Here is a 13,384-nt window from a genome sequence, read left to right on the forward strand (position 1 = left end):
CGTTGATTTAGTTTATTTTGGAGCGAAAACATAAATAAACCTTCTTCTTTTGCTTAAATCAAATGCATAAGATTTTAATTGAATGCACAGTTGAAAAGATTTTGAAAAACCGTTAAAACCCTTTAGAAACCGTTGAAGTAGTTTATCTTATCGCGTTATAAGTGACAATTGATTTAGTTTATTTTGGAGCGAAAACATAAATAAACCTTCTTCTTTTGCTTAAATCAAATGCATAAGATTTTAATTGAATGCACAGTTAAAAATATTTTGAAAAACCGTTAAAACCCGTTAGAAACCGTTGAAGTAGTTTATTTTGCCGCGCTATAAATGACCGTTGATTTAGTTTATTTTGGAGCGAAAACATAAATAAACCTTCTTTCTGTTGCTTAAATCAAATGCATGATTTTTTTCTCTCTCTCTCACCAGTAGCTAGTGATCATTTGAACCATATAAACCAAAGAGTTACTCAACCAAGTTGGTGAAAGCTTTTAGATTTAAAACAAAAGCCGTAACGCCAAATAGAACAAAACAGACAAACAACATAAAACCGTAACGGGGAAAGAGAGGCACGTGAGAAACACGCCCCTGGAGTTATATAAATAAAGGGTGGTCCCCCCTCATTTCACTTTCAACTCAATAGTGATTCTCTTGCGGCGCGTGGGAAACGGGTGAAAGCTATGGCTAATCTTCCTCCTTCTTTCGCTTCCTCCAAGGCTTCTTCTTCCAGCAACGATCCCAAGCTCTCTCCCGTGGAGCAGTTGGTGCTCGACATCTGTGACCCTGAACTCAGGGAGAATGCTCTTCACCAGCTTGCCAAGGTCTCGTTTATTGTTTTCTCTCCACGTAATTGAACTTGCTTTTGCTTGGTGTTGATTATGAGTTCTGATCGTCTTAGGTTTTCGTTTTTTACAATCGACTTTTTTTTTATTACAAGATAAGGTTTGTTTTGGTCGTTGAATCTAGGACATGCTTTCAGATTTTTGTCGGATAGATCGTCGAATACTCTTATTGCAATTAAACAAAGCTGCATGTTTTTGATGTTTTGATGAACCGATTACTTTTGTAATAAGAAAACATATGTGTCCTGTGTTTTTGCGCGTTTTTGATGTTTGATGAACTGATTACTTATGTAATAAGATAACATATGTGTCCTGTGTTTTTGCTTTGTCTTTCATTTTTTTTTTTCAGAAAAGAGAGATCTTTGATGAGTTGGCTCCGCTGTTGTGGCACTCTGTTGGTACTACCGCTGCTTTCCTTCAGGTAGATCTTGTTTCATCTTATCTTCAGTCGAAATGATTCATTCTGGTTTTCTCTGTATTGGTTAAGAGATCTAATCATTTTCAATCTCTTTCCTTTTTTTTTTCAGGAGATCATCGCAGTTTACCCTTTCCTGTCTCCTCCAACCCTGACTGCTGCTCAGTCCAACAGGGTCTGCAATGCCCTTGCGCTTTGTCAGGTGTGTCTTTTGTTTTTTTTTTGGTTGAATGACAAAGCGTTTATTCTATGTGCAATTTAAAAGTCTCTAACCCTCCATTTTTGACATCCAGTGTATTGCTGCTCATCCTGAAACGAAAATGCCGTTCCTTAGAGGTATTACTTTTTTTTTTGAATAATCACAAGATTTTCATGGCTGACGTTAGTATTTATTTGTTTATTTATTGCTGGAAATCTTATGTTTTCAATCTAAACCAAAACTGGTTTTTAATAGCCACCTTTTTTTCTCTCTTTTTAATTGAACTTTTTTTTTGGTTATAATATATGCTTTTAAAGCTTAAGGAAATTGCTTTTTCAAAATTACAGCTCAGATGCCATTGTACCTGTATGCTTTCTTGAAGACGTCAAGCAAGGAGAGACCCTTTGAGTACCTGCGTTTGACTAGCTTGGGGGTGATTGGTGCACTTGTCAAGGTATGTCTAGCTATTAAAACCACATTCTCCTGGCAAGTATATAATCTGAGAATTAATCAACCATTTTAACATGCTAAAACCTTTGAGTGAAGACTGTTAAGACATCACAGAATCATTGTTATTTTTTGTGATATTGGTGTTAGCAACAAACATTTTGTTTTGATAGGTTGAGGACACGGAAGTGATCAAGTTCCTTCTTGAAACTGAAATCATCCCATTGTGCCTCCAGACAATGGAAAGTGGCAGCGAGTTATCAAAAACTGTGAGTTTTCTCTACTTTCATATGCTTCTTATGATTTGATTTCGGCAATGCAACAGCTTATTAGATTTGATTTGTTTTTGTTATTTTCTTATGTCAGGTTGCAACCTTCATTATTCAGAAAATTTTGCTGGACAACGAAGGGCTTCGCTACATATGCGTCTGTGTGGATAGATTCTTTGCTCTGAGTCGAGTTTTGGAGAATATGGTGACTTCACTTGCAGAAGCACCTTCTCCTAGGCTTCTAAAGCACATTGTCCGCTGTTACCTTCGCTTGACAGATAACACCAGGTGCTAATAATTAATCCCTTTACACATTCATTCAAAAAAAAAAAACAAAATCTATATACACACTTGTCCTTACACTATCCGGTTTTTTTTTTTTTATCAAACTCAGGGCCTGCCTTGCACTCAGAGTCTACCTCCCGGATCTTCTAAGCGATACCACCTTCACCAGCTGTCTCTATGTAAGTACTCTGTCTTCTTTTATTAAACAAAGTTGTGATTTTGACTGTTTTAGCTAATCTGGTTGCTTATTTTGAAACAGGATGAACCAGCTGCAGTGCAGTGGCTGCAGCAAATGCACCACAACATCAGGGTTAAACCACCGCCAGGGCTCTAGAATTTGTTTGTAAATCAAATCGGACCCCTGATTTTTATTTTCTTGGCAAAAACTTCTATTCATTGGACCAAAATTTAAAGGGGAAGGGGGTTAAGAATTTACAAATGAGGATTATAAACTCATAACCAAAATATTTTGGATATTTTATATGTATTTGGATTACCAAACTGCCTTATGAATGTTGCAATTAATAATTATTTAAAGACTGAATCAAACAAGTTTTTGAAAGTTTTAAACAAAGTGCAGATGTAGTAGATAATAGGGATGTGTCTATAAGAGACTGTCAGATCTTGCAGGTAGCCTCCTGAAGAGATTGAGAGGCACAGAAGGGAGCCTGTACCTGAACCTTGGATGCCTCAGAACATAGATCCCAGCGAGCAGCGCCACAACCTGAAACGGTGTAACATACAACACAACAGCAGCAATGAGAGAGAAGAACACAAACAGTGTGGTTGCCCTCGGGTCTCTCCAGCTCAGCAGGGATGAAAACCTTTCTCCCTGCGTAGCTAGATCGCCCACCACTGTCTGAACTCGTCCTCCTATGCTCCTGAGCCGGTCGTATCTCATCCGCACTATCTCAGGGGAACGGGAAGTAGGGAAAGTGTCGAACTCTTCGTCAAGCTCGTCAGGGTGGACAGCGTCAGCGTGTGACAAGCGCGTGTCCATGTGCGGCGGGTGCCTCGGTCTCCACCGGAAGTTCCATACCCCGATCAAGAAAAGGTACAAGAACACCGTCGGTAAGATGAGTTCCGGGTAAAGAACCAAGATTATGAATAGAACATGAATCAGAATCGTGGTGATTGGGTTTCTCCAGTGGCATATCTGCTCAAACCACTTCCCAACAGCTACAAGACCGCTCAGAACATTCATGATCCTGAAGAAGTTGGCCTTACTCCTCCTCATGCTCCACATATGCGAGTCAACATCCAGCATGTACTCAACAACCTCTTTCCTAAGCGGCGGCTCCGCTCGGTTCAGCCTCGCGGAGACAATATTCATCGCCTGGTGTCTCAAACTATCCAGCTGGAGAACCGATAGCGGATGAATGTAATGCATTTTAGGGAGGAGCGGCTGAGAGTACATGTGGAGCATGTTGATGACGGATAAGCAAGTGAACCTCACCGCTAACTGTATCTCGCCAGTTTTCTTGATCCCCGAAGGGTGAAAGACGAGAAGAGGATACGAATGCGTGTAGATACGGTCGGCTTCGAGCGTGGAGAGACGGATCCTCACTTTCCCTATCCTCATGTCCTTCCCGCTTCCTCCCGGTATGTGTCCGTTGTCGAACGCTCCAAACGTTATGACCGTGCAGGTGTCAAACACTTCCCATGTGTACTGCTCGTTCCACTTGGGAGCGAAGCTGTCAACGATAGTTCTCGTTCTGATCCATTTCTGACCGTACTTGGCTACACAATACGCGTCCGTTGTACCTTTACCTTCTTTGCTCTTCATAGGCATCAGTCCGTGCGCGCTGATGATCCCGACTTCTAGCAAACCGATACTCGGTTTCCAGAGCTGTTTCGCCGTTGGTCTCAGGTCGCTGCTGTAGTGAGTTGATTCGTCGAGAACATGGTATCCCCCTTCGAGAAAGATTCTAAGATGAATCCTGCTCGCGAATTTGATCTCCTTCTTCTCTCCGTCCACCATTATATGTTTCTCTAGATTGAACCACCTGGAGTTCAGCGGCCTGTGGTCTAACCTCCTCTGTACATGCTGCAACGGGACTGCACACTTGCCTAGTGTCTCATCTTTGTTCGGTGCTACCCTATCTTCAACAGCGAGAATCAACGGCTCTTCGAAAGGCTCAGAGACAACGAACATTAAATCTTCATTCCACATTGGATTCAATGTTTTGTTCTGAGAGATTCGAGTTCTTAGCGTCTGGTTCCCTATCATTGCCTTCACGTAGACCTCAGGGAACTTTGTTTTATCGTAAGGTATTAAATCTTGAGCCTCGATGACGTTGACTCTCACGTACCATAGCTTTGGCGAGAGATAAACCTTTGAACGGATGTTAGCAACACCTTCAGGTCCAACCGTGGCTGCATCAGAGTGCCAAGCGTCACAAAACGCTTCATCAGCTTGTGTCCCCATCCAAACGGCTAACATGAGCTCTCCTTTAACCTTGCGTCCGTGTCGATCCTCAAGCCGATACCACTGAGGAGCTAACGAACTATCAGGCGGAACTCGCTTTGGAATCTCGTTGAGATCGAACATGATCCGACCGATCAAGTCGTCCATCATGACGTCTTTGTCTTTCACTACGACCTCTAAGATTGATGCTTGGATCCTCTCTTTTGAGAAAGCGAACACTTGCTTCCACTCGGGGTTTGACTTTTTCTCGAAATGTTTGGTCATGCCTTTGTAGTTCCCTAGCTTCACTTCCACGTAAGGATCGCAGCTACCGGTAACGTCTTTCCCTGGGAGTTCTTTGGCCTTCACGACCTGAACGTAGAGGTAGTGCATCTGCTCGACCAAGTCATAAGTGCATGAGAGTTTGTCACCTGTCACAGCCCCTGCACCAATCTTTGGTGATGTCTCCTTCAGTGCAAAATCTATGTTTTGTCCCGGTTTCTGCATTTTGTCTGAATCTTGAACTTTCTGTTCTTTTGAGATCGTGGTACTTTGTAATAAGAAGCAGTTTCAGGGGAAGCTGATTTGTTCTGTTATCTTAAGACAGCCTTCTGCTAAAAAACAACATAAAATATGAAGAATCAATCAGAGAGATTTTAACAGTTTACCTACAATGGCTAAGTTGAGATCTATACTCTTGAAATTAAAAAAGGAGATATAGTATTTTTTACATATTTAAAAATTAAAATGTTATTTAGGGACTCTTGTTGAAGTTTTCTCACCAAACAAGCAGCTACCAACACCAAAAATGTTGACATACATTTCCCTGTAAATAAAATATTCCTAAACAAATGTGTTTAACTTTTTGTGTTAGTTTTCTCCAAATCTGATCTAAACAAAGCTTAAAAGTATAAAAACTAGAAAGAAAAAAAATTCCGATTACTTTTAAAAACAAGGAAGAGTAAACATGAAGATCCATTATGTAAGTCAAGAAAAGAATCTAGTCTTTGAGAGACAAGTAAACCCCACAAGAAATGTTTTGTTTTCATGTCTTTTACTCTTCACTTTCACTGTTACCTGAGCAATTTATCAAACCAAACACTACGACTACACATATATTAAATAGCCAAATAATAACTAGTTACAAGAAAAAAAAAGGTCAAGACATGGTTCAGGTAATGTACCTCAAGGGATCTAATGAAGAATAGAGAGATTAACTTTGAAATACATTTTTTTGTAATGAAAAGTTTAAAAGAAAAAGATGTTGAAAATGAGATGGCAAAGCAGAGATTGAGAGTGAGCTTTCCTAGAGAGGTGGTGAATGAAGAAGACAGTGTACAGTGGGGAAATAGAATATATGGGGGACATGTGGGTTGCTAAGATCTGCTGCTTTTAGTGGACCTACTCTGCTCTTTTGACCTCTTCTTTCACCTTTTAAATTTTCTTAATTTTTAAGTTTTGTTTTTCACTTTATTAGTTTATTTCTTATTAATGCATTTAATATTTGAGTGTTATAACTTATATGAAATCAATGTTTGTCTAACTTGTTTGTTTTCTTGCCCACGGCTTGTTTCGTTGCACGGAAATATGCTTTCTGTCTACGAACATTATTTTAAAATTCAACGTTTTACTTTTACAGAGTTTTCAAACATTTTATTTCTGTAATTTATTTAGTACTATTCTTTCTGTTCTCGAAAGTAAGATTTTTCTTCTGTTCTCGAAAATAAGATTTTCTAAAGTATGCACGATTATTAAGAATTTAATAAATGTTTATAATTTTATTTATTTTTTACTTTATTATACACTTTTCAATAACTTTCTATCAATTAAATTTAATCAATTCAAATATTCTCAATTAATATTCTTCAAAAGTATAAAAAAATACCTTAATAATATAGAAAATCTATTTTTGTAGAACAAAAAAAAAATCTAAAAAATCTTACTTTCGGAAACGAAAGAAGTATTAAATTTTGATTAAATGGTACCAGCTGACTATTATTTTAATTTTTATTTATGTGCACCAAATTTACATCACAGATTCTTTACTTTCGGATGGTGGAGGGCCCACAGAACGGATCAATCAACTGCAGCCTAGTCTGGCTCTATTTTTTTTTTTATTGTTTCACATTGAAGAACAGTAAACTTCAACTACTTTTTTTTTTGTCATCTATTAGATTAATAAATGGTTCAAACAGAGTTTTACACACAAAGTCAGCAAAGGTATACAACCTTTCTGAAATCATAAGCCGGCGTAGAAACAAGATACTACCCAGAAACAAGGACTGAAGCAAACACTTACCCCCAAGAAACTAACTTAAACTAAGGAGAACAAGATAACTAAGCGCCAAAGGAGAATAACCATACAATCAAGGAAGGCGAAGCAACCAGCGTTAGAAGCAGGATTGATCGAGAAAGCGTAGCAGGCCTATATTATTGGGGTTGAAGGAGAAACCACGAACAAACACCACACTTACCATTGCTTCACCTCAAAGAAGCCAAAGAAACATCAAATTCCAACCCGAGCAGCCAATGAAGATGCATGTTTGGCAATCGACTACTCCAAGACCTCACGCAATTGAGCATAAGCTCCACAGCCCCTTACCAAGTAATCCGGAAGAACCCGTAGGTTGCAGACCAAGGGACAGCACAACTTCATAACACTTGCACTTCACCCACTGAAATCTAAATGAACGACCGAGTGAAAACGGCGAAACGAAAGATAACCACAAGAAAGTCATCATACGCTCCAAGGATGATAGCTTCTATCCGGAGACCACAGAGAAGAACCTAACCGCAGACCCGAGAGAAGACACCATCCACACTTGCCGCAGACCACACAAACTCCCAAGCGCTTAAGAATCTGATTCTCTTATTAGAACTAAGACCACTAAGGCATAAAACAGAACAAAAGAGAACCTTTGATGCACTAACGAAAGGGCAGAGCTGGAGAAACTAGCACAACGCACCACCATTGACCACCTGAAAACGAGACACCAGGATCGATGGAAGAATTATAACCCCACATCAGAGCCGGCTAAACCTGCCACCGCGCACCAGAAAATAATTTCGAAACTAGCAGACCCCCCCAAGCAATCCGGTAGAAACACAGACACACGCTCTCACAACAAAGCCTTTCACAAGCAACCACAGCCTCAAACTAGTCTAAATAAAGATAACTTCACCATACTATAAACGTCAAAGAAAAGGTTGCAAACAGGAAAAAATCAAGACAAGACGAGACCCATGAACTTCACCGGTGTCGGACCACTACCAACAGGCCAACGACCACCTCACCGAAGCCAATCGCTACCTCAGACCGCCGATTCTCCAATCCAGCGAGAGCGAACAAAGATCTGACCAAATAACCACACAAAACATCTCTTTGAAGCCAGATCGCAACCCAAACCTTCAACGTCGCAAGTCCAAAGTGGAGATCCGCCAAGCTAAGAAGAAAAAAATTAGAACCGCTTCCGACGGTGGCAAGAGACGCCAACCGCCGGAGCAACAAAGATGAACGACGACGGCGCCTTTTGCTTCGAGAGAGAAAGGGACTAGGTTTGGTAAACTTCAACTACAGATGTGCAATAATTTTTCACTAAATTTTAAAAAACCCTTGTCTATATCTATTATAACGTGCAACATACATGTGTAGATTATAATTGCATAACATAAACCACCTAAACACAATCCTTCTAAGCATCTAAACACAATCCTTCTAGCTATTTTCATAAAACTTTTTTTCTTATTTTCTTTCTCCCAATGTACACGAGGAGTTGATTTCTTCAAGTTCGTACAATGAAGTACAGATTGTATGTTTCATCTCTAAAGCTGAACAATGGTGACAACGCAAAGTTCCTCTGTGTACCGCTCATCACGAAACTCATGGGGTTGTATTGATGACTCATTCCTTTCCTCAACCTAAAGCTTGCTGCCTGTTTAAACTTCTCACCAGTTGCATCCGAATCACATTTGAGCTTCAGTTTCATTCCGGCCTTTAGGTTTTATCGCTGTAAACAAAACAACCTTTTTCCTCTCTAGCCTTAAAGAAACGCTCCCTAACTTCTATTGAATACTCTTTTACAATTTTCTTATGTTTGAGATTTTAGAAAAGGACAATTACTATCAATTTTTTTTTACAATTATATTTTTTTTAGAAAAGGAAATAAGTATAAATTAACTATTTGATAAATCTTTTTTTTTTGAAAAAGTAGAGAAAATACTATTAAATAATCTTTTACATTTATCTTTTCTTCAGGATTTTATAAACAGAAAATTAGTATTAAATAAATTAGTTTACAGATCTTTTTGTCTTTAGGATTTGAAAAAAGACATTTTGTAGAAAAAATTACTATTAAATAATTTTTTAATTACTATTAATTAAGGAAATATGACATTTTTTTACCTGATCATATATTATATATATATATATATATATATATATATATATATATATATATGTGTATATCGTGAGAAGAAATTAAGAAAACAGAAAACCTAAAAGATGGACCCAAAAGAGAAGAGACAAAAGCTTAGCACACCAGAACTCGAAAGCCAATCTCTCTCAAAGAAGGATGTGACAATCACAAGTGCCTCTTTAAACTCAGAGGTTGATGTGGGAGAAGCGATGAAGAAGCAAAACGACGTCGCTATGTTCCTTGCAGAGAAAGTAATCTCTGCCCTAGCCAGAAACTCTAACTTCGTCTTCTCTCCTGCATCAATCAGCGCCGTTCTAACCATGGTGGCCGTTACCTCCGAAACAGAAACACTCAGATCATTCATCTTCTCCATCCTTAGCTCATCCTCTATCGATGAGCTCAACGCTGTCTTCCATGAAGTAACAAACACCGTCCTCGTCGATGGAAGTGGGAACGGTGGCCCTAAGATCTCGGCTGTTAATGGAGTGTGGATGGAGCAGTCCCTATCTGTTAGCCCCTCGAAGAAAGATGTCTTTCAGAATTTCTTCAAAGCTGCTTTTGCTCAAGTTGATTTTAGATTCAAGGTTTGTTTCTAGTTTCAACGATTTCTCTAGCTATCCCTTTATATATTACTTAATATCCTTTAGAATTCCCGATGTGTGATCCTACTTCTAGGACAAGAGCTGATTAGCTTTTCTTGCTTTGCCATACAATTTTCTGATAAGTTAGCTAGCCTTTATATTTGTGTGATTTGAAACAGAGTGAACAAGTGCGTATGGAGGTGAATGAGTGGGCTTCACGTCACACCAATGCTCTCATCCAAAGCATGCTTCCTCCTACTTCTGTTAGAAGTGACACCGACTGGATTTATGGAAACGCAATCTACTTCAAAGGAGCCTGGAAAAACAAATTCCCCAAGTCTGAGACAAGTGAGGAAGAGTTTTACCATCTCGATGGCACATCAGTCTCTGTGCCGTTCATGACCACAACCTTTAGGATGCAATACGTAAGGGAATACGATGATTTCAAGGTTCTTAAACTCTCGTTTCAACAAGGCCGTGATACCAACCGCCTATTCTCAATGTATTTCTATCTCCCGGACGAGAAGGATGGACTAGAGAATCTGGTGAAGAGAATGGCATCTACTCCTGGATTCTTGGATAGTCACATTCCCAGTGAAAAAGTTCGTGTTGGTGAATTCAGAATCCCAAAGTTTAAGATCGAATTCGGTTTTGAGGCTTCCAAGGCTTTCAATGAATTGGAGCTGGAATCGGTTGAACTGCACCATAAAGCTTTGGTCGAGATCGATGAAGATGGTGCAGAAGCTGCGGCTGTTACTATTAAAGGAGGCCGCAGAGGTAGCAAAGGCTACAGCAGTGTGAGGTTGATAGATTTTGTGGCTGATCATCCGTTTCTTTTTTTGATCAAAGAAGACATAACTAGAACCATTATGTTCGTTGGTCAAATCTTTGATCCTACCGAAACTTCTTCCGCTTAAGACCGGATTGCAGTTTGCTTTTGCTTTTGTTTTAGATTTTGTTTTAATGAAATTGCAACTTTGCTACATTGGAGCCCATATTGATTTTCGGGTGTTGATTTAGATGTTTTTTTTTTTGGAACTTTTTTATTTAGATGTTGCATTACAAAGAATATTGAAAAGATGCATGTGTTTATTTTCTTTCATTTTAATTAATTTTTGTTTAAAGATCTTAATCACGTGGAGATTTGTTGAGAGTAAATTGGTTGGCAAGGAAATATACAAACTTGTTGAGATTTTTTTAACTGGTCTACAGTTAAATAATCTTTTGAATTCATTGTTTCTTTGGATTATGGCAAAGAACAAGATAACAAACATGTGCACATATGCGAGTCATAATTAGATCTCAATAGATTTTTTTTGGTTTGGATTATTTTTAGCTAACATTCTTTTTAATGATGATCAGTAAATTTAACATTTAAAAAAAAAAATTTAAAACTATTATAAATAATTTATTACTTTTATGCTCTTTATAAACTTAAAACATCAAACAAAACGCTTGAATTATATATATAGCTTTGCCTCTTTCAAAAGGCTAGTTACAACATGAACATAATGTATTAACGTAACAGTGTGTAATAAACATATCCCAAATCAAGCTTTTGATTACCCCGAATCACTTCTTAATGATTTGATTAAATTATTTCCGACACTTCCCGAGAGGCTTTCCACAGAGACAGCTATTGTAAGCAAACGACGTCGCTTCCAGATGATCGAAAGGAGATCCTGTCGGAATCTTCCCACAAAGATGGTTATGGCTCACGTCAAGGTGGCCTATAAACGACGCCGTCGTGATACTCCCCGGAATCGCTCCCTGCAGACGGTTGTTCGAAAGATCCAGCACCGTGAAGTACGACCTCGGTCCGAACGTGTTCGGTATCTTTCCCGCGAGAAGGTTCCCGCTCAAATTCAAATTCGAGATCGACGAGTTCATTAGTGTCCCCGGAATGGCCCCGGAGATTAAATTCCCGTCGAGATTAAGCGTCGCGAGCACCGACATTTTCCCCATCGAAGCCGGTATAGGGCCGGTGATTCGGTTCATCCCGAGCTCAAGATCCGCGAGCCGGTAGATCCGGGTCAAAGATTCGGGTATTTGACCCGAGAGTTTGTTACCGGTTAACAGCACGCGACTCAGCATCTTTAACCGGCCGATGTCTCCCGGTATGACTCCGTAGAGATTGTTGTTCATAAGATCCAGATGCGCTAACATCGTCAGTCTCGTGATCGACGGAGGAATCCCACCGGATAATTTATTATCGGCGAGATTCAGCACTCTCAGCTTCATCAGCTTCCCGATACTCGCCGGAATCACGCCGGAGATTTTATTCCCGACGAGATCTAAATGTCGCATGGCAAGGAGATTCGTGACGCAGCTCGGAATCACGCCGGAGATTCCTTCCCAGTCGGCGATGATGATCCCGGAGAGGTGAGTGAGTTTGCATATCGCCGGCGAGATGGTGCCGGTCATGAACCCCTTCCGTTTCGCCCGCTGGAAAATCGGCTCCTCCGATACTCCACGGAGGGTGATGCCGGAGACTCGGCGGCTTTTGGGATCGCAGCTCACACCGTACCAGCCTTTGCAGCAGTCTTGGCCTTTCCACGTATTGAACACGCCAATGTATGGCTCGTTGAGCTTTGATCGGAACTCGAGAAGCGCAGCGCGATCGGAGGGTAGACAAGCTTGGACCACCGTGGGGGAACCGGCGAGGAGTAATACGACGACGCTGATCAGTACAATCACTAACGCCTTCTTGGCATCCACCATGGCTCCCGTTTACAAGAGTGACTATAAAAAGAAAGATATATCTCCAAGAATCTTGGTGTGATGTGTTTACGAGCTTACATAGGTTTTGACATGGAAGGGACTTAACTACGATGGTGTTGTATTTATAGTCATACAGTCTTCATATGGACGAGGAAAATTTATTTTTGCTTGCTTCGTCGAACCTTCTCATATATTGCCACGTCACATCTTTTGCATGCTTTCTAATCTAATTAATGTTGGGTCATTAGTAGATCACTAATTATTAACAAGTATATACTAATGGTTATGTTCTTTCTGTCACCTGGTTGTACTAAATAATCAAAAATAGTTCCAAGATATAGATTGGATACTAACAACATGGTTTTGTTGTAAATCCAGGTATAGTTTGAGCTAGGTTTCTCAAAATTCATCGTCGGCCCTAAAAAGGGGAGAGGTTTGGAGACAGAGTAAACGTGATACAGAGATTTGGCAATTATTTAATGGTGATATTTAAAAGGAAGTGAGATCAGTCAGAAGAGCGACATTAATGGAATTGATGTTATTCGAAATATAACTCATGTGCGCTTTATATGCTTGAGTTCTTCTTCATTTCCATTTACTTATATAGCTCACAGACTCACAGTAACATTCGATACAATTTAGATCAAAGCTCAACGCATGTAAATACTCTTCCTACTTCTATCATCTGATTGTAAATCTATGAAGTTTTATATGTTCGAAATGCAGTCGGCGTTGTAACGTTAGGCAAAGGCAAAACAAATCTCCGGCGTCTACTAAGAGATGCACCTAGTTATTACGTTTACGTA

The 13,384-nt window shown here is 39.7% G+C and overlaps 4 protein-coding genes across 7 annotated transcripts; 2 read left to right on the plus strand and 2 right to left on the minus strand.

Moving 5' to 3' along the window:
- Positions 1-32: 32 nt before the first annotated feature.
- LOC103846614 (CCR4-NOT transcription complex subunit 9) lies at positions 33-2,998 on the plus strand. The gene is made up of 9 exons (XM_033281569.1): positions 33-818; positions 1,189-1,260; positions 1,367-1,456; positions 1,548-1,590; positions 1,801-1,907; positions 2,074-2,169; positions 2,267-2,457; positions 2,564-2,633; positions 2,714-2,998. Exons 1-9 carry the CDS (start codon positions 678-680, stop codon positions 2,786-2,788), a joined length of 885 nt encoding a protein of 294 aa, XP_033137460.1. The 5' UTR covers positions 33-677; the 3' UTR covers positions 2,789-2,998.
- Positions 2,968-6,501, minus strand: LOC103846615 (FT-interacting protein 3). Of its 4 annotated transcripts, none has more exons than XM_018655279.2 (2): positions 6,046-6,501; positions 2,968-5,475 (listed from the first exon to the last, which is right to left on the minus strand). In XM_018655279.2, exon 2 carries the CDS (start codon positions 5,366-5,368, stop codon positions 3,059-3,061), a length of 2,310 nt encoding a protein of 769 aa, XP_018510795.1. In that variant the 5' UTR covers positions 5,369-5,475; positions 6,046-6,501; the 3' UTR covers positions 2,968-3,058. The 4 variants fall into 4 exon arrangements, with proteins under 4 accessions (XP_018510795.1, XP_033137456.1, XP_033137457.1 ...); XM_033281565.1 differs by having other exon boundaries at positions 2,968-5,938; XM_033281566.1 differs by having other exon boundaries at positions 2,968-5,472; positions 5,644-6,501.
- A 1,938-nt stretch (positions 6,502-8,439) lies between these two features.
- LOC103846616 (serpin-Z2) lies at positions 8,440-10,824 on the plus strand. Its single transcript, XM_009123574.3, has 2 exons — positions 8,440-9,860; positions 10,037-10,824. The coding sequence occupies exons 1-2, from the start codon at positions 9,363-9,365 to the stop codon at positions 10,772-10,774; spliced, it is 1,236 nt and encodes a 411-aa protein (XP_009121822.3). The 5' UTR covers positions 8,440-9,362; the 3' UTR covers positions 10,775-10,824.
- A 433-nt stretch (positions 10,825-11,257) lies between these two features.
- On the minus strand, positions 11,258-13,288 carry LOC103846617 (DNA damage-repair/toleration protein DRT100-like). Its single transcript, XM_009123575.3, has one exon. The coding sequence runs from the start codon at positions 12,576-12,578 to the stop codon at positions 11,454-11,456; it is 1,125 nt and encodes a 374-aa protein (XP_009121823.1). The 5' UTR covers positions 12,579-13,288; the 3' UTR covers positions 11,258-11,453.
- Positions 13,289-13,384: the final 96 nt, after the last annotated feature.

This window comes from Brassica rapa, chromosome A10, assembly GCF_000309985.2.
Source record: "Brassica rapa cultivar Chiifu-401-42 chromosome A10, CAAS_Brap_v3.01, whole genome shotgun sequence".
NCBI lineage: Eukaryota > Viridiplantae > Streptophyta > Magnoliopsida > Brassicales > Brassicaceae > Brassica > Brassica rapa.

Bases quoted from the DNA above. Each gene is read 5' to 3' on its own strand.
- LOC103846616 (XM_009123574.3), top strand. From the start codon at position 9,363: ATGGACCCAAAAGAGAAGAGACAAAAGCTTAGCACACCAGAACTCGAA. The intron at 9,861-10,036 runs GTTTGTTTCTAG...GATTTGAAACAG, and splicing joins AAGTTGATTTTAGATTCAAG to AGTGAACAAGTGCGTATGGA.
- LOC103846614 (XM_033281569.1), top strand. From the start codon at position 678: ATGGCTAATCTTCCTCCTTCTTTCGCTTCCTCCAAGGCTTCTTCTTCC. The intron at 819-1,188 runs GTCTCGTTTATT...TTTTTTTTTCAG, and splicing joins CTCTTCACCAGCTTGCCAAG to AAAAGAGAGATCTTTGATGA. The intron at 1,908-2,073 runs GTATGTCTAGCT...TTGTTTTGATAG, and splicing joins TGATTGGTGCACTTGTCAAG to GTTGAGGACACGGAAGTGAT.
- LOC103846617 (XM_009123575.3), bottom strand. From the start codon at position 12,578: ATGGTGGATGCCAAGAAGGCGTTAGTGATTGTACTGATCAGCGTCGTC.
- LOC103846615 (XM_018655279.2), bottom strand. From the start codon at position 5,368: ATGCAGAAACCGGGACAAAACATAGATTTTGCACTGAAGGAGACATCA.